The 23,534-nt window shown below is 41.0% G+C and overlaps 2 protein-coding genes across 4 annotated transcripts in view; one reads left to right on the top strand and one right to left on the bottom strand.

Moving 5' to 3' along the window:
• Positions 1-23,534, top strand: part of txlng (taxilin gamma) — a 765,700-nt gene that overhangs the window by 211,039 nt on the left and 531,127 nt on the right. The window lies entirely within an intron of this gene.
• Positions 18,276-23,534, bottom strand: part of slc6a5 (solute carrier family 6 member 5) — a 34,984-nt gene continuing 29,725 nt past the window's right edge. For 2 of the 3 annotated variants that reach the window (XM_050052579.1, XM_050052561.1), the window contains one exon: positions 18,276-22,668. In XM_050052579.1, coding sequence (XP_049908536.1) covers positions 22,513-22,668 — 156 coding nt within the window. In that variant the 3' untranslated portion in view covers positions 18,276-22,512. The remainder of the gene's footprint in view (positions 22,669-23,534) is intronic. The other variant, XM_050052571.1, reaches the window with a different exon arrangement.

Genomic DNA, 23,534 nt, shown 5'->3' on the forward strand with positions numbered 1-23,534 from the left:
GGGGGGGGGGGGTTTTTGTTTTGTTTTGTTTTTAACCGATGGATTTTCAGATTGTTTTGTTTTGTTTTGTTTTTAACCGATGGATTTTCAGATTGAGTGTGCGGTGGTTTATGTTGATGATTTTGTCTGGGATGTTCCTGTGGCCAACCAGCACCTAACGTGCCCTAACATGTCGAAAATATGGAGTAATTAAATGGCTGGAGCCGCTTGTGCCCTTTTGCGTCTTTGAATCAAACAAGATTTTTTTCAAAGTTTCCTACCAGTGGCGGACTTGTTTGATGTTGCGAACACAGCCGCCCTCTTTCGTTCTTTCAACCACCTTCCTGTAAAGGTTGGCGGTGCAAGATTTGCGCATATCCAAAAACCTGCTAATATCCAAGTCTTTTATAATGTTTAAAAGTAGGTGTGTTTCTCCGTCTGACCAGAATTGTGGACTTTTCTGTTGGGCATACATCTCTACACCAGCCTTATGAACGCTGGCTTGTTGGTTTATGTGCAACGCATCCATGACAACACACAGAGCTGTTTGTAAACCAGTAAGAGGCCGTGTGTCATAGACTGCAGGAAAAACCTCAGTTGAGATGCATATTCAGAAGGCACTGTATACATGTACAGGGATTCTCCTAAAACCTGAATGACACAGAGATATCCTGCATATCTTAACCGGAAAATAAGGACTAATTCGGTATATCCAAACAGAGCATGACGTTTACATGACTAATACGGCCTATTGACCGTCCCAAGACTTACAACAAAAGATGGTGAAGTGTTTTGTTACCATGCAGCACATAACCTCCCAGATGTTGTTAGACAGCCTCAACTCGGACAAATTTTAAGTCAGAGCTACTAACATTTAGTTTTTTTACACTCTCTACTCCACCCTGTAATGACTGCAAAATTATCTTTAAATTCAATTTTAAATCATTTTAAATAATCTCTTTATCTTTGCAGCTCTTGTTCTGCACTTTTGCTATGTTTAATGGTGATCTTTTTTAAATTCTAAATCATTTAGTCATTAATTTCACCTTCAATATCTTTTTTTTCTCTTTACTTTTTTACTGTAAATCTGTATCCTTTTTATCATGTTTTATATTGTATTGCTCGGTAAAGCACTCTGAATTGCCCTGGTGTATGAATTGTGCTGTACAAATAAAGCTGCCTTGCCTTGCCTAGGACCTTGAGAAAGGGATAGTGGTTGCAAGTGATACACAATTCACGGTACCATCAGCTGCTGCGACCCATTCTTTGTGAATTCTCCTGCAAAGTGATATCAGTTGCATCGTGTCATGGGTATTCTGTGTTCAGATGGTGCAAATATTTTTTAAAACATGTCTGACATCTTTCTAATACATTTTTCTCGTGTTGTTCTTTCACATAACTGAGACTATACGGGGGTGAGAAACAGGCTACGTCAAATTATTCCGAAAGACACACATGAGGGGGTCCCTGTTATGTTCCCTATCTTGTAAGAGGTCCTTGGCTGAAAAACAATCAAGAACATCTGCTCTATGACACATGGCGTCTCCAGCTGCCTCGTCGTCACGTGCAAATCAGATTCATAACTGTCTCAGCAGGTCTAATGTGTGTCCACACCTTAAGGATTTATTTTTTAATTACAAGAGACATTCTGCATCTCTGATTGGAGCAAGGAAATTTCCTTTGAATCAATACAGCTTTAAAAACAAACAGTAAAACAGTNCTTAAGGATTTATTTTTTAATTACAAGAGACATTCTGCATCTCTGATTGGAGCAAGGAAATTTCCTTTGAATCAATACAGCTTTAAAAACAAACAGTAAAACAGTTGAAACACAGTGGCGCTGTAATACCAAAGGTCAGCATGAAAGAAATGTCCTGTTGAAGCTCATGTGTGCAATGGAAAAGGGGATTTATCTTTGATATGATTCTCAGTGCCATTAGTGCTGTTATCATGAACATTTGTCAGTATACCTCAGGCTCTAGGAGGAAAGAGGTCTAATGATATCCAATGTGAAACATAACAAATAAGACTTTTGACCTGCGGTGTTAAATAGTTTAAATTACTTGTTTGCTTCAACCCATAACTCCTCCTGCAGGCTAAAAATAGTGAAGGCACTGTCATCATTGAGTCATTTCCTACCGACGATTCAGACCATTGTGTATTAATTAACTGTTGTTTACTTTCAAATTCAACAGCGCACTGCCAAGGCTTTTCAAGTACTGACAAAATTGCCAGTTCCAGAGAGGGAACATTCTTGTTTTGCCAAGGCAATTTATTTTGAAAGGCTCATTAAAGGATAACATTGTTATTTTCCCTGGCATATTTTTACCAGACATTCCTGGCTCTGCAGTACAACTATAAATCATCATTCCCTTGGAAGTGTGCATGGAGGAGCACATGAATTTAAAGGATACAACCTGTAATTTATCTGGCCAACAAAACTCTAAGTAGACAATGTTGATGTTGTTTTTTTTGTTTTACTTGCTGATGGAACAAAGGCTTTTTAGAGGCTGAGAATCAGACAATTTATTGATGTGTTTACAATATGAGAACACTTATGTTAAAAAGAAAGCTTTATAAAAATTTAACAAAGACTTGTGTCAAGCACTCAGACTATTATTATTGCAAAAGGAGAAAGCCTTAGGTGTTACATCTTTTATTTTCAGCAGCTTGTACTCTTCTACTGACAATATTGCTTGTGATTAAATGTCCCTTGCTCTCGACCTTTACCAACATATACACATCCATATAAAAACTAACTATATTAAATGTAAACACACTGACTGTTGTTGGGCTTTGTCTTTTTCTTATCTTCCGTATGATACTGTGCTACAGTCCATATTATAGCATCGATCTAGTCTCGTCTCAGACGTCTCAACCATTGCCCACATCAGATTTCTTCACCTATTTAAGTGGGTCTATTGTCTCAGACTGTCAACAATGTTGAGTTTCAGATGCTTCCATCAGGGCGGAGGTTTTGCCCTTTGTCCCGTCTGCTATCGCTTATCTTAACCAGCAGTGACCACTAATGTCCGTGATTTGCCTCCAACAGTGTGTGTGATACTGGTTTGTATGATATTGTCTGTTTTGTTGCACTCATCACTGCTGTCTGTATCTCAAATTGGGGATGACATCTTCCTGTGCCTGAGATATGCCAACAAAATATGGCACAAACATAAGATATACAAAGAGTTATGTCACCTTACAAAAATCAACCTATTTCTTAGAGCGACATGATAAACGTCAGCTGCTCCTAGCAACCACAGCTTCTGTGTTGACTGACAATGACGCCAGCGTGATGTAAACATCCGTCACTACTGATTGGTAAGGGCAAAATAACCCCAACTCCCACACAAAATGGGATGGATCCATCAAACACTGACTTTAACCCAGGAGAGCAGTGTTCGGTTATAAAGATTATAGGCAAGGCAAGGCAAGGCATGCTGATGCTTATAATCTGATGCTGATCTACAAGTATTTCATAATGTTTGAAAGTAGGTGTGTTCCTCCTGACCAGTTATGTGGGCTTTTCCTTTGGGCATACATCTCTACATCAACCTTGCAAACTGCTGAATAGTTGTGTTGGCAGGCCATGGTATTTAAGTTCATGCCAGTAAGCACAGGTGTTGCTGAAGTTAGGAAACAAACAGTTTGTTGGAATTATTGAAAAAATCATTGGAATTATTATTTATTGGAAGATATGTAGACATTACAGACACTGGTGAGAAAATAAATGCATGATGACATACAGCATTAGTAAAGATTGGGAACAGTTTTCTGAGAACACGTCCAACAATTCAGCCAATTAGCACGCAGTAGTGGCTAAAGTATAGGGCTAGTCACTACAAGTTAATTTGTGTACAATGCACAGAGCTGACTGTGAAAAGGTAAGAGGCCATGTGTTGCAAACTGTGGTAAAACTCCAGCTGAGACACATATTCTGAATGCACTCTATGTCCAAAGAATACTCCTAAAACCCAAATATTATCGACATATCCGACATGTCTTAATCAGAAAATGTTCATTCGGAAAAAGGCCTAATTCAGAAAATCCAAACAGAACACTCTGTTTACTCCACAAACAGCATATTAGATGACAAATTACCTGTCAGATGCTTCTGACCTGTGTTAAATTGAGAATATTGTCAGATTCAGTATAAAAATGGAGAAATGAGTGTGCATGTAAATGAACCCAGTGTTGGTGTGAATAATTGAGCTAAGCAAAATGACAGTTCAGTATAATTATCACATACAGCAATTTCTGTTGAGCATGCTAGATTTGTTTACAGTTGTGCAGTATTTCAGACAGGACGCTGTGACTGAGGTCATGGAAGTGTTATTGATGCATCAGTGACTGAGGCAGGAAATCCTTTGCGGTGTCACGAACATCATTTCAACATTCTAAAGCCAAAGGCTCCACAAACACTTCTGCCCACTTGACTTTATTTTTGTCATGATGCTTGTCAAAAGCCTCTCAGGGACAAACCCGGGCCACTTCAGAACTAATTATTATAAACTTTATGAAGCCTAAATGCCTAAAATCTGAGTAAATTTTAACTTGTGGTTCGTCATCTCTGCTAATGATTGGAGCGCTGCCAGTGAATTTCAGGTTGAAAGGACACCTCAGATTGTATAATTTGATTTTCGCTGGTGGAGCAACCTTTTAATATTTATTTGGATCAGGAATACCTCCTTCAATTTTCAGGATATTGTCGGAAAATACTAATGCATTAGTTACCAAAAAGCCATGCGGAGTAGTCTGACATTTCTGCATCTGCCTAGCTGTAAGACACAGGAGCCCGTCTTTATCTCTGCACACAGTTCAGAAAACAACAACAGCGTGAAGCACAGCACTGACCTGCAGAACGGCTCCAGCATGGCATGAGACGGGCACATCTGCACCTTTTTCTTGTTACTAAAGGAGACTTTATTTAAGATTTAATATCCTCTTGTCAGCAGAGCAGGCTCAGTCTGCTGAAGGGCTGTATTACACACAGCGGCAGACCTCAGATGTCTGTCTTGCTCCATAGTTGGATCAGTAACAAACACATATTTTTGAATATCTGGGGCTGTCAAGGCCACAGCAGTGCTCCTGTCTCTCCCTTGTGTTTCCCCGCTCTGTCTTCCAGGTCTCTGGTTAGTGTGGGTGCAGCTCACCTGGACCTGGCCTACCAACACACCTGCTGGTTATCTCATCACCTCCCTCAGCTCATTAGCCTGATAGCTACTGCAGCAGTAGTTCCACATGATTCAGCTGAATTACTATTAGCTTGGTTAACATAACCTCACAGAAACTTTAATGTTAAGTCTACATTACCTCTGAATGGTGGAGATGACTTGGGTGGAGGAAGCAGAACAAGATGAACACACTGCAGAGAATTCAGGCCGCTCCAAAAACACAGACAATTGAGTGAACTCTCACTATTTCATCAGTCAACTAAGTGCTCAAGTAACAAGAAACCCAAACATAAAAGAGAACTTGCCAACACAAACTGAAGAGTCTGCAATTTGTTTGGTACATTACAAAATGGCTGACTCCTCATTAATTAGCCAATGACGGTCAAATCCAACAGGATGCTCCGCCTCCAACAGAGACATTTCAAAATAAAGGTTCACAGCAAAATGTTATTTAAAAAAAGTAGAAACACACAGCCACTGAATTTAGTTACAAAGAGAAGTAAAACACCTGATATCTAGGTGAATAATTAAGACATGTTAAAGGTTATGTGTGTAGGATTTAGGGCAATACATTGGCAGAAATATAATAAAATATATGTTTTCTTTAGTGTATGATCACCTGAAAATAAGTTTATATCTACATATGGAGCAGGTCTTTGTCTTATAGATGAATTCGGCGAGCGATTTGTGTATGCCGCCATCTTGCAGTGGCGCCATTGCTGCAGTGACATGTGGCAGTCATCAGTTCATTATGCTGTCAGTGAACTGACTCTCTGCAATGACAGCATCATGAATAGCTGGATTGATGATGTTAAACAGTGGCCTCCAGTAACTGATGAAGGTATCTTAAATGAGTACCGATATTAATATAGAGATTAATCATTTGTTTGAGCGATAAGCAGGAAAGATTAGAGTAATAGGGAGATAACAGACTGTATCATTAAACACTGTGTAATATAACGTTAGCGTACGGTACGTATGCTGACGTTAGCTAGCAGCGTGGGACTGTCCACGGGTTCCATATTGGGCCCATGACATTTGCCAACATGGGTGGGTTTACCCAAGTGGGCCTCAAATAAGATGCCCATTTGGAGCCATACCCACTTTGTACCCAGGTAGCCCCAGCATGGCCCATGTGGGGCAAAACCCACCCATCTGTGGGATTGGCATGGGGCCAATATAGAACACATGGACAGTCCAATATAGGGTCCAGTTTTCAGGCCATTTACTACCCACATGGGCCCCACATAGAAATGTAGGCTAGGTAGAAACCCTGTTTTTTTTTACCAGTTTTAATCACCTGGTCTATTTGTTTTGAAGCGGAAGAAACCACTGCAGATAATTCAGTTAAAACCTCCTGAACAATTAACACTGAAGGAATTCTAACTATGAGAGGTTTCAGCTGGTTGCAGTTTGCAATCCTCACCACTAGATGCTGCTAAATCCCCCAAAATCTTACACATAGATCCTTTAAAATAGTTTTTCCTATAACTGAATGTCACATTTTGTTTGAAAACATTGTGAGGATACACTTATTGAATGAGGCATCAGCTGATCATTATTATCTTTCCACGATAACACGATAACCTTATCTGTCAGTAAGTACATGTCATACAGTATTTTTCTTTTGTATTATACTGCAGCTCCTACACAATATATAAACCCCCCCCNTCCTACACAATATATAACCCCCCCCCCCCCTCTGTCAATTCACAGATATTAGAAGACAAATCAGTTATTTTGTGAGTGATCCTGTTTACTACTCTCACACCCACTTCCCCTCAATCTACCCTGTCTACTTTAACTTCAGGCGATGATTTCTTACATGTTCCCTCAAAAACGCTAAGAGAGGGGCATATTGCATTCAGGTGTAAGACATTTACAATTATTCTCTTACTCTCTCGAGTCTGTCCACAGCTCTGGGGAAAAAGCTGTTCCGTAGCCTGTTTGTGCATGTGACGGGGGTTCTCACTCTGACCTTGTCACGTATTGACATTTGGACAGGGAATTTCCACCTCCATATGCGACTTGCAAGGTACCCTGGGTGCGTTGGTTGTTGACGCTCTGGGACACAGGTTCTGCCTGTTACATGCATTGTCTTCTTTCACAATAAACTCACTACATCGGAACAACACCTTGAATTGACTTTTTTTTTTCCCTTCAACAACAAACACACATGGTTGGGTTTAGGCAACAAAAGCATATGGTAAGGTTTAGGAAAAAAGAACATTTGGTTTCAGAATCTTACGGGACACGAACACTGCTCTCTCGGGTGAAAGTCAGAATTCGATGGACCCATCCACCCCTTCTGCCCGCCCCAGTCGGACATCCGCCATCTTAATTTCCTCATTGTCCTGCTGCGTTTCCCCCTGATGCCGCTGGGTGCCGTTAAACTATAACGGCAACCTTCGGACTGAGACCAGGCTTGCACAAGAGAAGACTGGTGAAGAGGGCGTGTCCGAGATGTGAAATGTCCAACCTAATGTTAGTGGCTCGTGTGAGAAGCAACCTGAGTGGATGTCACAAAGGTTGGTGGGGGGAAGTCAGTTAGCCGCTCCAGGTCTTCTTTTTTTTTCAGCTGCAGTGTAGCCACAGTACCACACAGCACAGCATTATGTTATTATGCTTTCCATTGTGCAGTAGTGAAAGCAGATCAGAAGTTCCTGAGGGAGCCTGTTACATTTCAGGGTTCTCAGAAAGAACATCCTTTCCTGGGCTCTTTTGATGATGAGGGAGGTGTTCAGACTCCAGATCAGGTGCTCAGCTATGTGCACCCTCAGGAACTTAGAGCTCTACCTCTTTTCCGTTAATGTACAGTCCACTGTGATGAGTGTTTTTGTTTTTCCTAAAGTCGATTATCAGTCTAGTGAGGCTAGACTCCTGAGGTCCTAAAGGAAAATCTTAATGCTACAGCTTCCAATGAACATTTACAGTGTTCCAAACTTTGTGGAAACAGTTTTAAGAAGGAGATTTCTTGAATTGGTTTTCACAGTTTAGTGTGGAAGAACTTGGCTGGCCTGCACAGAGCCCCAATTTCAACCCCACCCAGCACCTTAAGGATGAGCTGGAATGCCGCCTGCAAGCCAGGCCTTATCACCCAACATCAGTGCCCGACCTCGGGACTTGTGGATAAAATCCCTCCTGCCAGATTCTGAAATCTTTTGTTAAAGTCTTACCAGGTGAGTGGAGGCTGTTATGCAGCAAAATGTGGACGGCGGCGACAAAAGGACGGGATCAAACAGGTGAGTATCTCGGAGGCAGACAGAGCAACCTTTTGCTGTTTTAGAATAAAGCCTCCTTGAAATACATTAATTCCTTTGAAAAGGCTATTGATAACGGTCAGCTCTTTGATTTGATTTTGCCCTTAGCTCCAAAAGTGACAATGACCCGTTATCATTGTATCCGAACATCAGGAAAGCCTTTTACCCTAAAGCAAGATAAACACAGCTCAGGCTATCATACCTGCAGAGCTACATGTTAGATAATGTGATCATAAGGTAGATTAGACTGAAGCTGGAGGAAGAGGAAGAGAATAAGTGACTCATGATGATGTAAAATGCTAAAACTGAGTCACTGTTGAAAAGGTAGTTGTAGAAACTTCAGAAGTCATCAAAGGTATGTTGTGTTGTTGTTTAAGTGAAGATCTTTTAAAGCTAGAAAGAAACTGGAGATCAAAGAATGCAGCGCTCTTTTAATCTGAAAGTTGCAATATTTTTTTCCTCAGTTGTTCAACGTTGTGAAATAAAATGTAATAATGTTTGTTTTTTCCAGACTTTGATTATTATGAACTCAAAGGACAAAATTATTAGATAATTGTCCCCCAACTCTGCAGATCTCTGGAGCTTTTCAGCCTTTTAGCTCATGTTAGCAACTCGCTGGTAAGGAAAGTGAAACATATGGGTGCTGCTGTGTAATCTTTTACTCCATATAACTGCACATTATTTTTTTAATCAATATACAGTGTATACATTGACTGTGTAAAATAATGGATGTAGCTACCATGACGTCACAAATTTGTTTGTGGACTCCCCAAGCCCCAAAAAACAGCACCAGGCTTTGAAGCCGATTTCATAGTGGCCAAACATGAAATTAAAACCCATATGATGCAATGGGGCCCAGAAAGATGTTTTCCCAGAGACTTACGTAGGAAAAGAGATGTCTATAAATCGGTGTTTTTTTAGGGTGACAACCCTCATGAAATAGTCTCGCTCACCAGACCTTTCTCAAGAATAGAAAGGTCTGGCTGCGCCGACTCTCACTTTAAGATTGGAGAAAAAAACACCCCGGCTTTTTTTATTTCTTTCAACCAGTCACAATCGATCTTGGCGGTGCCACAGCAACGGTGCACTTGCAAAAATATTGCCGGGGGGAAACAGGTTTTGGTGTAACACGCCCACAAAAATATCGCATACAGGACGCGAACCATGGCAGAAAAATGGCTACATCCTCGCAAGATCAAACACCGCAAAAGTTAGTAGAAGACGTGTTGAAAACGATTGAAAACTGCTACACAACCGGAGGTGGTAGGGCGGGACTTCAGTGGGTGGCTCGTTCCACCCAATGAGAGGCTGATCTATGCAGCGAACTTCCGCCCACTCAGACTACCCATGAAATGACTAGTTTCACTATCAGGATTTGATCCATGTGGCAGAAAAGTCTACAAGAGCTGCACTATTAAATCATTTTTATCCCCATTAAAGTTAGTGGTGCACTAAACTGAAAGTAGCCAACTTGGCTGCTTGGGATTTACAGGAATCTGTAGTGTGCTTGCTCTGTGGACCCCACAATTCAGACGTTTTGGGTAATATCATACCCCAAGATAAGGCTTTTTTGGCTTCATTCATCACCAAGCAACATTCATAAGAATGAACAGGGCCCTGCCTCCTATGCTGTATCCAGTTCTCTTCATACATCCATGGTGGACTCCCATTTAGAAGCCTAAAGTTCGGCATTTCAGCCATCACCATCTTGGATTTTTGGAGCCAGAAGTGACCGTATTTGGATGAAAGCAAGGTGTCAATGTGACTCACAGACTGTGGTGATGCCTTGCAGGCAGTCTGTAGCTAACAGCAGCCAAATCCTTAATTGTGCGTAACTTTAAGTCTTAATAAAAAAAAAATTTGTGCCAGGCTGTAAACATGTTTATTTCTGCTGTAAAGTTGGGCATTTTAATGTGGAGGTCTATGGGGATTTACTCACTTCTGGAGCCAGCCTCAAGTGGCCATTAGAGGAACTGCCACGTTCTTGGCACGTCTGTGTTGGCTTAATTTTTCAGCCCTGGAGGTTGCTGCTTGGTCCAACCTTTTTCTGTGTTTAATATTTGGTTATTTGTGTTGTCTGGTAACTTTACTGGTGTACAGGAGATCGCAAAAATGCAAATTAGCTGACAGAAAGCAGCTATAATGTGGACACATTAGTATCTGATCCTAGTAGCGTGTATTAGCAGGTAGTTTCTGGTGAATGCTCATACATATGTATTAAGACAACAAAGTCATTTTGTGAGAAACTTCAAATACATTTCTTTTGGAGTGCAGTTTCTGAGATAAGATATTACCAGGATGCCAAAGGGTTGAGAGACAACAACAGGAAATCATTTTTTGTGACTGACATGTGAATGAGACAGGGGAAATATAGTGCTGTGAGGTGCACAGCAATAATCACAAACTCATTATGCAGGCATGTTCCTATAGGCAGAAGCATCATTTCCATCTGATGTACAATATATCAGTCTAAATATAGATACCATGATTATTTGAGAAAACCTGTGTGTGTGTGTGTGTGTGTGTGTGTGTGTGTGTGTGTGTGTGTGTGTGTGTGTGTGTGTGTGTGTGTGTGGTGAATGTTTTAAAAAAAAAAAGTCTGATGTTTTGTGGAGTTACATACCTAAGAGACTGACTACCACTTTAAAGAGTGGATTATGATTTGGACCATAAGTGTGATAATACAATTTCCTTTCATCTCGCAAATCAAACAGCGGAACAAAGGAAAGAAAGGGAAGGAAATTTGTGTGTGCCTGCGTCGCTGAATCTGACAATGGTGCAGATTAAAGCAATGTTTTCAGAGTGTCTCTCATGAATGATGCCCCAAAGTCAAGGAGAAACAATTAATGCACCACTGGCTTTAAAGTGCGCTTAAACAGGAAAGCATCCTCTAATTCATTGCTATTTAATTACTGAGCTCATATGTTCTGGGAGCAGAAAGTCAAATAAAAACACAAATAAATAAAAGACTACATGGATAAACAGCACTCTATTATCTGCGACACTGGTAGGGGACGGATAAGAGGCCTTTAATAATCCAATTTCCTTTTTTTAAATCGTTGGGTTTTGACAATAGCCAAGAATTAAATACTTTAACTTTCAGCACTAATGGAAGCATTTTAGCAGAGTTCACAATGAGAGGCAGGAAAAACTCGAACCCTTTAATCATTCCATTATGTTTGTTTCAACAGCATTCTCATTTGTCTCCTCGAAATTAAGTTTGTATATTACTAAATTGCATTCATAATTATGGTTTGGTGACAACATAATAGCTCTCTAGATTATGTTCAGAGACAACATTACTTTGACTTAATGAAACACTACATTTATGCACCACACTGGATACACATGAGGTAGTGTGGGTGGATGGTGGGCATAAAAAGTCACCTGATCGAGATGTTATCAGCCCATCAAATGGCCGTTATCTGTGGTTATAAGCTCCATAGATATGGGTCAGTAGGAGGCTGCTACACCTGCTGGTAGGTTCAGAGGGGCCACCATTTACCAGCATGTTAGGTTTTGCTTTCACTGTTCTTACATTTAGGTGCCAAAATGTTGTGGCTAGGTTCAGAAAAAAGGTCATGGTTGAACATAGATAATGGTTTTACATGGGACAGTCCTATGTTCCATCCACCTACATGCAGATGTTCTCACATCCCATGAAAGTACTTTATGTCAAGGAGTTTCATTTCATGGTGATCCCAACCTCATAGTAGGTGTAGCAGGCCCCTATTTACCCATATATAATGCTTATCACAACTAATAATGGCCATTTATCAGCTGCATTACAGCCAAACCGGCTGACAAAGTGCCAGACTGTAGGCAAAAATTGTGATTTTGGTTATCCATTCATTTCATTCAATCACTTTCCATATCCTGGTGAAGGGTCGCAAGCGGCTGGAGCCCATCCCAGCCGTCACTGGGCGGGAAGTGGGGTTCACCCTGGACAGGTCACCAGACTATCACAGGGCTGACACATAGAGACAGACAACCATTCACACTCACATTCACACCTACGGAGAATTTAGAGTCACCAATTAACCTGCATGTCTTTGGACTGTGGGAGGAAGCCAGAGTACCCAGAGGAAAACCCACGCTGACACAGGGAGAACATGCAAACTCCACACAGGGGGCCGTAGCCTGGCTGGTGAATTTGAACCCGGAAGCAACAGTGCTAACCAATGCACCACTGTGCAGCTGGCAGAAATAAACAGAGATGTAGCAGCATTTGTGAATAAAAAGGGAAATAAGTGAAAGAGCTTGTGTGTATTTTTTGAAGTGAGGTTTTATGAGGTACATATCCAAAGTCAGTGTAATATTTTCGCCACTTAACCTTGACCTCAGACAGCCCTTTCCGACAGGGAAATATCGCTCTTCAGATTCGTCATATTCCTTTGACAAAAAGAGTAATTTGTGTGTTATTATGTGACTTTAGAATCCAAACGTGGGATCCACAGGAACACATTGCTTAGCTTTTGTGTTGGTTTGAGTGTTAAAGTAAAGTAGGTAATGTGGAAGATTAATACCACATAATTCTCAAAGAGCTCTTGGCTAAGTCATGAACAGACCAACACATTCTCACCCCGACCTCGTCACATATAAACGTTTGGTCATGGACTTTCCACGTGGAGATACAACATGAAAGGTACCCTGAGTGCGTTGGTTGTTGACGTTCTGGGACGCCGTGTCAGTTTTTGCCTTTTACATGCATTGTCACATTACATCAGTACAACACCTCGAATTGACATTTGTTTTCCTCCAACAAATAACGCACGAGGTTAGGTTTAGGAGGAAATAACAGGGTTTGGCTTTATAATCTTGCTGGACGCCAACACCACGCTCCCAGGTGAAAGTCATTGTTTGTTGGACCCTCCCACAAACCCTTGGACTTTCGCCACCTTAACTTTCCTTCTTGTCTACAATTCCCTGTGACGCCGCAGAGAGCTGTTAAACTATAACAGTGTCCGGTTGCATATCAAGTCAGACCAGATTTCGACGACTTCAGAGTGAGATCAGGTTTATGCGTAGCAAAGTCATCATGCAGAAACCAATGTCAGGTCATGTGGGGGAATGTTTTTAGCAGGGCTTAAGAAAACAGCATTTTGATCCTACTTCAACCAGAATTCTAATGTTTGGATTTTAATACATAGGGAACACTACTGCGAAGCTACAGAATTATATTAAAACATTTTTAAAAATAGTGGGCCGCCCTTTAAAAGCATATAAGAATATTTTGCTGATGTGGTTGTAGTTTTCTGCCTCTCAAGGTCAGCTCACTTCCTACCTTATCTCATCAGCTTTCATCGGCTGATGAGATAAATCATGAAGGATTTTCTTGTCAGCTGCATACAGGCAGGAAACTGTGAGCCAGGTCTTGTGTCTTCAAGCCGAGGGCCAGGCAACTTTTAACTGATGGTGAAGTAAACAAACTGGCTGTCGGCGAGCCTGCCGCGGTCAGAATGATAAATGTCTTAATGTCACCACCTGCAAAACGGAGACAAAGTGTTCTTGAGCACATCAAACTTTATTTTTCTCTCCTGCAGAGATCTTTGATCTTACATTAGCAGGTTGTGAGGAGAGGGACGGAGCTGACAGTACAGATGGCAGCACTTTTCTTCAACAAAACTTTCAGGTCTAAGTGCTTTCGACAGACGGTAAATGATGCTATATCTTAAAAACAAAGAGAATTCCCCCTCTGGTTTGGAATAATGGCATGGGTGTTTTGTTTCCTGAATCTTGTATGAATATCCTCCTGGAGAGTAAGTAAAATTTCCACTGTGAATAACCAACTGATCATTTTAGTCTCATGTTAATCCGTGTAAATAGCTCATTTAAGTAAGTAACGAAACTTTGTGTAATTTCTGTAATTTAGATTTGTAGCTGAATTTGTCTTTTAGCAAAAATTCTTCCGTACTTTAATTGCTTACCCCCCGGGCGGATCTGTCAAACAGCTGCAGCTGAAGTGGAAGGAGCGGGAGGCATTTTAGGTGTAAATTCAGGAGGCTCATCTGGCTACTCAGAATGAATACCTCTTTGGAGAATAAGCACAGTAGCTTAAATCAACCACAGGTGCAAAATATCAGCAAATAATAAAATGGATCATACACTTATGGAGCATAATCAAAGTGTTCTGTCATAAAATGCAGTGTAGGTGCAGAAATTACATTTAATTCAGATGTTGTCCTCGCACTCTGAGGAAGACACGTTTTCATCCTGAAAGGTGACTGTTGAAGATTTGTGAAACTACAGATTATCAGGGAGGAGAGGGCCAATAATAATGAGGTAAATGTTTTTTTCTGCCTGATGCTGGACTTTTGATGCATCAAAGAAAATTTTATTGACTCTTAATGCTGTGTGTGAGCAGTGAAAAGAGCAGTCACCCTGTTTACCTTAACAATTTGGGAAGACAGTTAAATTATGGTGATTAAAGGGGATCTCTAATGCTTTGCTTATTTTCTGTCATAATGTTACAATGTCGGATATTCATATTAAACATGGCCAAAGTTCCAAATAATGATGAAAAAATATGTAAAAGTTTCCAAAGTTTTTGCTACTTTGGAAACAAGCCGATGTCAGCTCCTTGTTAAAATGTAAACGGGTGAGTTGTATAAATATTCACCCCCTGTGCAGGTGTCATGAAGAGGGAAATTAGCATTAGAGACCAAAACCATTTTTATGCCAGGCTGTAAACATGTTTATTTCTGCTGTAAAGTTGGGCATTTCAACATGGGGGTCTATGGGGACTGACTCGCTTTTGGAGCCAGCCTCAACGGGCCGTTCAAAGAATTTCAGTTTTTGGCACTTCTGCATTGGCTTCCTTTCAGAGCCCCGCAGGTTGCTGCTTGGTGAATGCAGGTGTTCCAGCACAAACAGCATGAGAAAAATAAAGTGTGTTTTGAACATTAAAGCACGTAAACATGTTCCAGAAGGGACTCAAAATACAAGCATGAGCCTGGAAATGAGCATAATAGGTCCCATTTAAAGGGGAACACTACCTGAATTAAGCTTAGGTGTTTAACCGTAGGCAACTGGACTTGCCTGAGTTTCTTGAAGACATTTCACCTGTCATCCAAGAGGCATCAGTTACGTTTTAATTCAGAGAAGGACCCAAATGCAGATTCAACAGGCAGACTGAGGTTTTAACAAAAGGCGAGCTTTAATGAGGCTGGTTGAAAAAACACCCAGAACCAGGAGGCAACTCAAAGTCCAAAGTAAACAGAACAAAAAAAAACCAAACTGAAAACCAACCAAGAAAATACATGATGATCAGGAATGGATGCAGGCAGGATGAACACAGGATGAACAACAGAAGGTAAGCAGGACGAACTGGACCCAGGATGAGAAACACGATCAACACAGGCGAACTGACAAAGGAAAACACACTGGTATATACACAGAAAACTAATCATGACATTGGCAAAAAGAGTGAAACAGGGACTGGCTAACAGCACAGGTGGAAGAAAGAATCTACAAACTAAAACAGGAAGCAGATTAAACATGATTGAATAACATGAAACAAGGAACACAAACAGAAAACTCCAAAACAAAGTCCACAAGATAACATCATGACAGCGTCTTCAGTTCTATCAGACTGGCAGGCTTCAAACTTTCTGCATTGTAGGTGGGTGATAAGTGGTGTCCTACAATGCAGTCTTGGGATCCCTCCCCCAGACAGCTTAACACCTATTCACACCTGGACCCATCTGAACCCAATGACATACATGATGGCTGGGTGGGTCAACGACTCACATGTGACCTCAACGACTCTGTAGGGTTCACACCCACACAGAGTTTAAAGCCTGCAACTCAGCACCAGTCTGTTAAACCTGAAGAAGCCTCTTGGATGAGAGGGGGAATGTCCTGAAGAAACTCAAGCGAGTCCGATTGCCTACAATACAGCACGTATGATTACCATGACCTAGATGACTGAGAATCTTCACCAACACCTAAATTAAGAATTCAAATATGTTGTTTCCATAGTCTTTAAAGTTTAATCAATATTTGTGAACATGAGCTACTCTCTCTCTCTCAAAGCCAGAAACCAGAGAAGTGAGTCTCAAACTTGTGATGTCATAGGGTATACAGGCTGGAGCTGCTCTATAGACAATGAATTTTGTGGACCACAACTTTGGTCTAGACAGAAATATCTCAGAAACTATTGGATGGATCGTCCTCAGAGAATGAGTTCGGGGCCTTTTCATATACCTCCAGGCCAAAATTTCAGTTTACTTAACACTTTTGTGCATGACCAGATACCTGCAAAACTAATAACATTACCATGATCCTCAGCTACTCCTTGTGTTTGACATGCTAACAGGCTGCTAAACATATTAGCATTTATCCTCAAACCACCTCTGTGCATAAGTACAGCTGCACACTTCTTCTAACGTGGCTGTAGACTCTTGCACCCTATTTGCAAGGGACTAGTACTACCTGGGGGCCTCTGGTAAGTTGTGATAATTGTAGAGGTTGTCTGTTATCTTAATCCTGTGCGAATCAGCCATGTCCCGTGCAAATTGGCATCTCTGTGATTTGGGTTCCTATTTAGGTATATTGTTTTCTGTGCCTTGTTTGTTTTTTTCACGGTGGAGACTTATGGCGGCTGCGTTGGGAATTATAAATGAAAGTTTTGACAACGTATTGGGTGCAGAAGGCGAATCTTGCTACACAGCATGGAGACCTGGGGTCTAATTTATAAACACTGCGTAAGCATAAAACGATACCTGAAAGAGGTGTAAACCACTTCCTGCGCAGAAGTTGTGATGTATAAAGACAGAATTGATGGGAGAGACTTTGACCCATGCTTATGAACATTTTGGAGACGGGATATTGGCGATGCAGATGGTAACATTTTGGAGACGGGATATTGGCGATGCAGATGGTGAGGTGGAAGCCTGATTGTAGAAATTGTTGAATACTTTTTGCCACGTGCCATTTTTGGCTTTTGTATGTAGACCCTTGTTCACAAAAAAAGCATGCTCAAATCAATCAGAAGAGTAAAATCTCAAAGACGGTGAGATTTATAACGTGACAAAGGTTGGCAGAATCAGCTGTTTGTTTGTTTAAACCATATTTAAAAGAGAAAAGGTGCAGTGTAGTGTTTCTGTGCTGTGTAGAGTGGAGTTAAAAAGTACTGTCAGCATCATATCCAGGGGATAATGTCAGCAAATTTGAGTAAAATACAGACTTGGCTTATCCCGTGCAAATGTGCCTCACGAAACACAGATGTAGGGGCATAATTTGTGAATCAAATGAGGCACCCAGGTAAAACTAGTCTCATGTGAATGGAGCTTGAGTCTTGTTTCAAATGATGCACACTCAAATATGTGTTCAGAATTATTTCATCCAAAATCTATTTTGCCAAATGGTTCTCATTTTTTTTCCTGCCTCTTCATAGCTAATCAATAAATAAGGCTGTCTGCTTTCCAGCATTGTGTCGGGACTTCTTACTTGTGCACGTGATATACTAAAGTAAGCACCGCGCTCCATGCAAATTAATTTAAATTGCAAATCAGTTTGTCATGAAATATGCAAGCTTGTCTGCCACAGTCACTGGTGTTCAGCAACACATGGTATGTACCAACAAACAACATGCCTGCAGGAGCGTTCAAACCAGCTTTCCATTCAGCCTCCTCTTTGATCATGATTTTCCTGTAAACAACAAACAGCATGTAGCATTTTCACACAGCCGTGATGCCTTCAGTTACTCAGCAGCTGAATGTGAAAGTTGATTGACAGGTCACAGAGGGGACTTATTGTGTTAACCTAATTTCCTTTGTCGTTAATGTTTATAGCCCCACTTATACAGCGGGGGTGCTTGTCTAAAAGACAGTGACAACAAAGAAAACAATAACATTTATTTATTGATTCATAGGTTATACATTTCATGATATAATAGCGATATATTATTATTGGCAAAGATACTATAATCCAATTGCATTTCTATACATAAATACAAAATCTGAGGTAGGGCCTCAAAGATTGATGACAGTGAAAATAAATAAATGCATTTCACATATATGATATATATTTCCTTTTTTTTTTACATCTCACACCAATTTTTAAAACATATTTGTTATATATCTACTCTCTATTTTTAAAATCAAAGGATGTCATGGGCTGTTGGAGGCACATATCTATATCCATAGGCAGCAGTACCTCACATAGAACACACAGAAATATATGACATTACTCAAGTAATTAGAAATTTAACCTATGCATTCATAGGTCGGACAATAAAGTGCCAAAAAGACACAACAGACATAACAATAGGAATACTTGTACCATATGAGACAGACGATAAGCTATTCTGTGGTGTTATTTTTGAAATACATACAATATTCTACCATTAGAGGACATCTATAAGGCCAATGGTTACCTGAAGATGTTTTGTAACGTATTGGCAAACATCGAGGAACACTACATGGGATATGAATGGCAGTATCTCAACCCTCCTATACGCAGATGACACATTCCTTTTTTCTTCTAAAGTTTGTTTTCAGTTTCCACTACAACCCTAAATAAAGATCTCTTTCTTTGGTTACCTATACTGCCCAAAGCTGACTTGCAGGCAAAGCGAATTGACAGTTACTTTTTTTTTTTTCTTCTTCCTCCTCCGTAAGAAGGACAGCAACCCTCTGTTTCGTAACTTTATGCAGAACAAAAAGCTCCCTAACGTAAACATGCACGGACTTATACTACTGAGAGAGAAAGGACAAGGATTACTATACATGGACATTGAGTTACAGCAACACAAACTGCACATGCAAGCTCTTCAGTGTTATATTTTATAAAGCAATGTGGTTTTAACTGAACCCTTAGCCATTTTTTTCTCAAACCAAAAGCAGAGAAGCCCAGTAGAAATGGAAACACAGAGGACACAAACACATAACTTATAGCTATTTAGCTGGGGCCCTAAGGGAAATCATTAAAATCTATCTCAGGGCATAAAAGGCCTTTCATCATTCTTACTGCAAAGAGCATACTGTCCACTACATCCAACACATGATTTAAAACCTGCTCCATCCGCCACCCCTGCTCTCAAGTGAGTGGTTGCGATTGAATTTTTTTTCGGAGCATATTAGTGTTAAAAGTTTTACCCAGCTCAAGTTCACAATTGGTGGTCTAAGATCCTTACACCCATCAGAAAAGAGAAAGAGGAGCATCAGGCCGAGGCATCCTAGGAAAAAAAAAATCCTGTAAATCTCCTCTGTTTCTCTCAGCAATCTACTCTGAGACTGGCCATGCAAACATCTGATTGACAGTTAAGTGGAGTTCAGTGAAACTAATACAGAGACACACACACACACACACACACACACACACACACACACACAAGCGTACACAGACACACGTTATTATCACATTTGAACAAACAGAGCTAAACGCACTAAGTCTTAACAAAAGCAACACTGTGGAGCAGGCACGCTATTTAACAACAGGGCTTTTGTGCTCATTAATTGATTATGTTTTGTCTGCAACCTCATATCTGTGCTATTTTCACGTCAAGATTATGAAAAGACATGGCTTAGAGAAATGGTTAGGGAGACCCTTAAAACCTCTGAGTGACTGTAATTGCATCCATACCTGCAACTTCCATTTAAACCACTCAACAAGTAAATGCCTGCAGTGTTAAAAGCATAATAAAGGCGATCAGGACTTTGTGTCAACATGAAAATGAATATCCAACTGGTCAAAGTGTGGAAAGGACTAATTGCTTCTGAGTGGATACATGGTGTTACTGTGTAGGTAATTGGTTGGCAGCCCACAAAGTAAAAGTTGGCTGCCTGTCATATCACATTTAAAGGGGCTGCAAAGCCAGTCGGGTGCCTGCTGAGCTGCACCGGCCTGTTACATCTGGACTTTAAAAGCCCCAGAAATACTCTTATAGTGGCTCATTTGTGCTGATGATGTCTTAACAGCACAACTTAAAGGGACACATGTATTAAACTACAGTAATTAGACTACAAGTGTGATGGACCACAGTGTGAGCAAGGCGTGGAAAGCCTTTAATTTTCTGCGTTTGTAATTAAAACCTGTCAGTGTATTGACGGTCAACAAACTGGCTCAAGAGCCAATTAAATGTTAATATCAAGGCATTTGAAATTAGAGTTTCATAATTAATCTCAACTAATTTTCCATCTACCTACGTTTTGAAAAGCAAGATACTTGTTTTAGCACTGCACACAGCTGGTCAGAGCAGGTTAGGTCACTCGTACGTCCTGTATAATCATCGCAAGAAGCATTTAAGCAAGTGAAAGCAAAAAGCAAAGTGATGCTGCATTGAGGTCATCAGGAAGTCGTAGTTTGATTCTGATCCTTTGCAGCACACTCCAGCGCTGCTTCCAATGTAATTTAACATTAGGATGGCTCTATTCTCTGTTTCCTATGCACTGAATGCTATTATTCCCGCAGCTACCGCAGTAGTCTGGCGGAATCGATTATACCTGAGACCCTGTTTTCACGAGGACACACAGAGAAGCGAGAGGCAAAAGTCTGAAATGGCAAAGAGGTCTCCGGAGGTCTACCACAAACAACAAGAGACAAAGTACACTTCCAGGGAAAGAAGGAGGCCATTTTCTAATCTAATCTTCATCTACTCACACATAGCAGCTGCTCCTAACATGTGAGGACGCGACAACACACACACACTTACTACTTGAACTTTTTTTTTTTTAAGAAGTGTACACTTTGTACAAGATTTTACACAGCTAGCAGGAGAAACATGGGGTTCAGAGAGACATGAACACACTCACACTCATTCTCTGTCTTGCGCGATCTCTCCTCTGCTGGAGGCTTTACATATATAACTGTATATGTATGTATATATATATATATTTATATATTTTATACTGTTACTCTACTGATGTGATGCACTTTGTAAAGATGGTTTCCACAGATGCTTTGACAAGTTCACAACACATACAGAGATAAATACAACGTCTAAAATATATGCACAGAGTGACTATCAGGTCAGGTTTCCCGGACTTAAAAAGGTTAAATGGCCACGTTGCTAAAGGAAGGATTGACTAGTCTAGTGGTTTCCTACGTTAGGAATGTGTCCTTTAATTTCTAGGATAATACAATAGAGGAGAACAGGAATACGATTTAATAAATAGACAAAGAGAGAGGGTATCACAAATGGTCCCTCGGGTTCAGAGAGAAAAATAGACCCAAGCTTCTAACGTACTGCAGAGTCATTCAGGCCAGAGTGTATCTACTGTAAGTGGTCATCAGGATGCGTTTGCTACTCTATTGGGACGTAAGAGGCACAAATTGCAGATCGTGTAATCTATTTTTGACAAAGCAAAAGCAACTGAGCAGTGTAGCTAGTGTGAATATACATATATACTGCTGGATAGGAACAAAATGTGATACCAGTGCTTTTTTTTTTTTGCTTTTTTTTCCTTCCAGAGGCAGTTGATATTATTTGTATTGCCACTGGAAATTTGTACACAGATGGAACAAAACACAGATCCCCGCCGAGCTTGTTGAACCGCTGCTTCTCTGTCGCTCAGTTTTCTTTTTGTTTTCCTGTGTCTGCTTGCACCGAGATGATTCATTATCTCTACACACAAATATGACGGCACACGCACACACAAACGCACGTGTACACACACACACACACACACACACACACACACACACACACACCCACAACTCCATAGGGAGCAGCTATGGTTGAGTCTAATATTGCAAGTGCAGTCTGAGCTGTGTCATTTTATGACACAATTTTCTCTTGGAATAAAGATCCCTGGGAAGGGTTCTGAAGTAATCAGTGGTCATGTGTTGGGGGGGGGCGATGATAGCCCGTTAACCGAAGCAGCAGTGGAGGAGTAGACTCCACCTGGGCAGCCACTCCTCCATGGGAGAAGAGAGGAAGTGGTGAGGAAGAAGAGAAGGAAGAGGAAAGGGGAGTCTGTTTCCACATCCACAATACAGGGAGAGAGACAGGAAGCAAAGAGGGTGATGCACAGACAGGAGAAAGAGAGAGAGGAGGAAGAGGAGGAGGGAAAAGAAGAGGTGGAGGTTGCCCTCCTCCCAGTGCCCCCCTGCAGGGGTTGGAGTTGGTGAGTGTGGTGCTGTCCTGGCACCTGCTACTGGTAGGAGCCAAGCTGGAAGTCCTTGGGGGGCAGTTTGAGGCCCAGGGAGTTGGTTCCCAGGGGGTCGATCATGTTCTTGTAGCGTTCTCCGCGGTGCTTCATCAGGAAGGGACCCCAATCTGGCTGAGGGGAGCAGACCAGCTTCAGACGCTACGAGAGGAGAGGAGAGGAAAGGAAAGGAGGTACACAGTGGGTTTATACGGGGAGAGCAGATACAGCGAGTCATATCTGTAGTGGGGGGAGGGGCACAGAATTGTTTTCAAGCAACCCAATCAGCAGAAAAAATGTTTGCATTGAATGTTTCTGCAAACCACACATACACTGCATTTGTACGTTATTTTGTAACAGATATGTTACTATGTTCTCAACAATGCTGTGGTGAGGGTGTGGTTAGGGTCTACCCACAAAAACCACTTGGTTACAGTTATGAAAAGATCATGTTTTGGCATAAAACACCCACGTTTGGGAGCTAAAACACGCTGTGAAACCCTGCGATGTGTCAGTGAAATATACCCCGGTTCCCAGACACAAATGCCGCTGGAAAACACCATGATGTGCCAATAAAAACACCCAGGTTTCGTGGTTCAAAAACCAAAGTGCCGCAATATGTTCCATCAGGGTCACTGAAAGACAACCAGTGCTGTTGTTTGTTGGTTTCGAACAGTAGTCTGCAGCCATCTGCAGCTTGGCAGGTATCTCTCACCTAAGTGACACGCCATCAACCATCCCCTTCACCTTCCGATGATAACGTCAGCTAATATTTCGTGTCACTTTAGAAAATAGATACTGATAGGATACGTATGAAACAAGCAAACTAGGGCTCTCAAGCAATTAAAAAAATAATCTAATTAATTACATGCTCTGTGATTAATTAACCTAAATTAATCACATACATCAATTTTTGCTGTAAAAGTATTTAAAAAATTAAATACTAATGAATTTTGGCAGATGTGTCGAAGTAAAGCTGCTGGACTTTGGACACAATTGTCCCCCTGTCCTCTACCACCCAAACTGGT

Source organism: Epinephelus moara, chromosome 1 (assembly GCF_006386435.1).
Source record: "Epinephelus moara isolate mb chromosome 1, YSFRI_EMoa_1.0, whole genome shotgun sequence".
Taxonomy (NCBI): Eukaryota; Metazoa; Chordata; class Actinopteri; order Perciformes; family Serranidae; genus Epinephelus; species Epinephelus moara.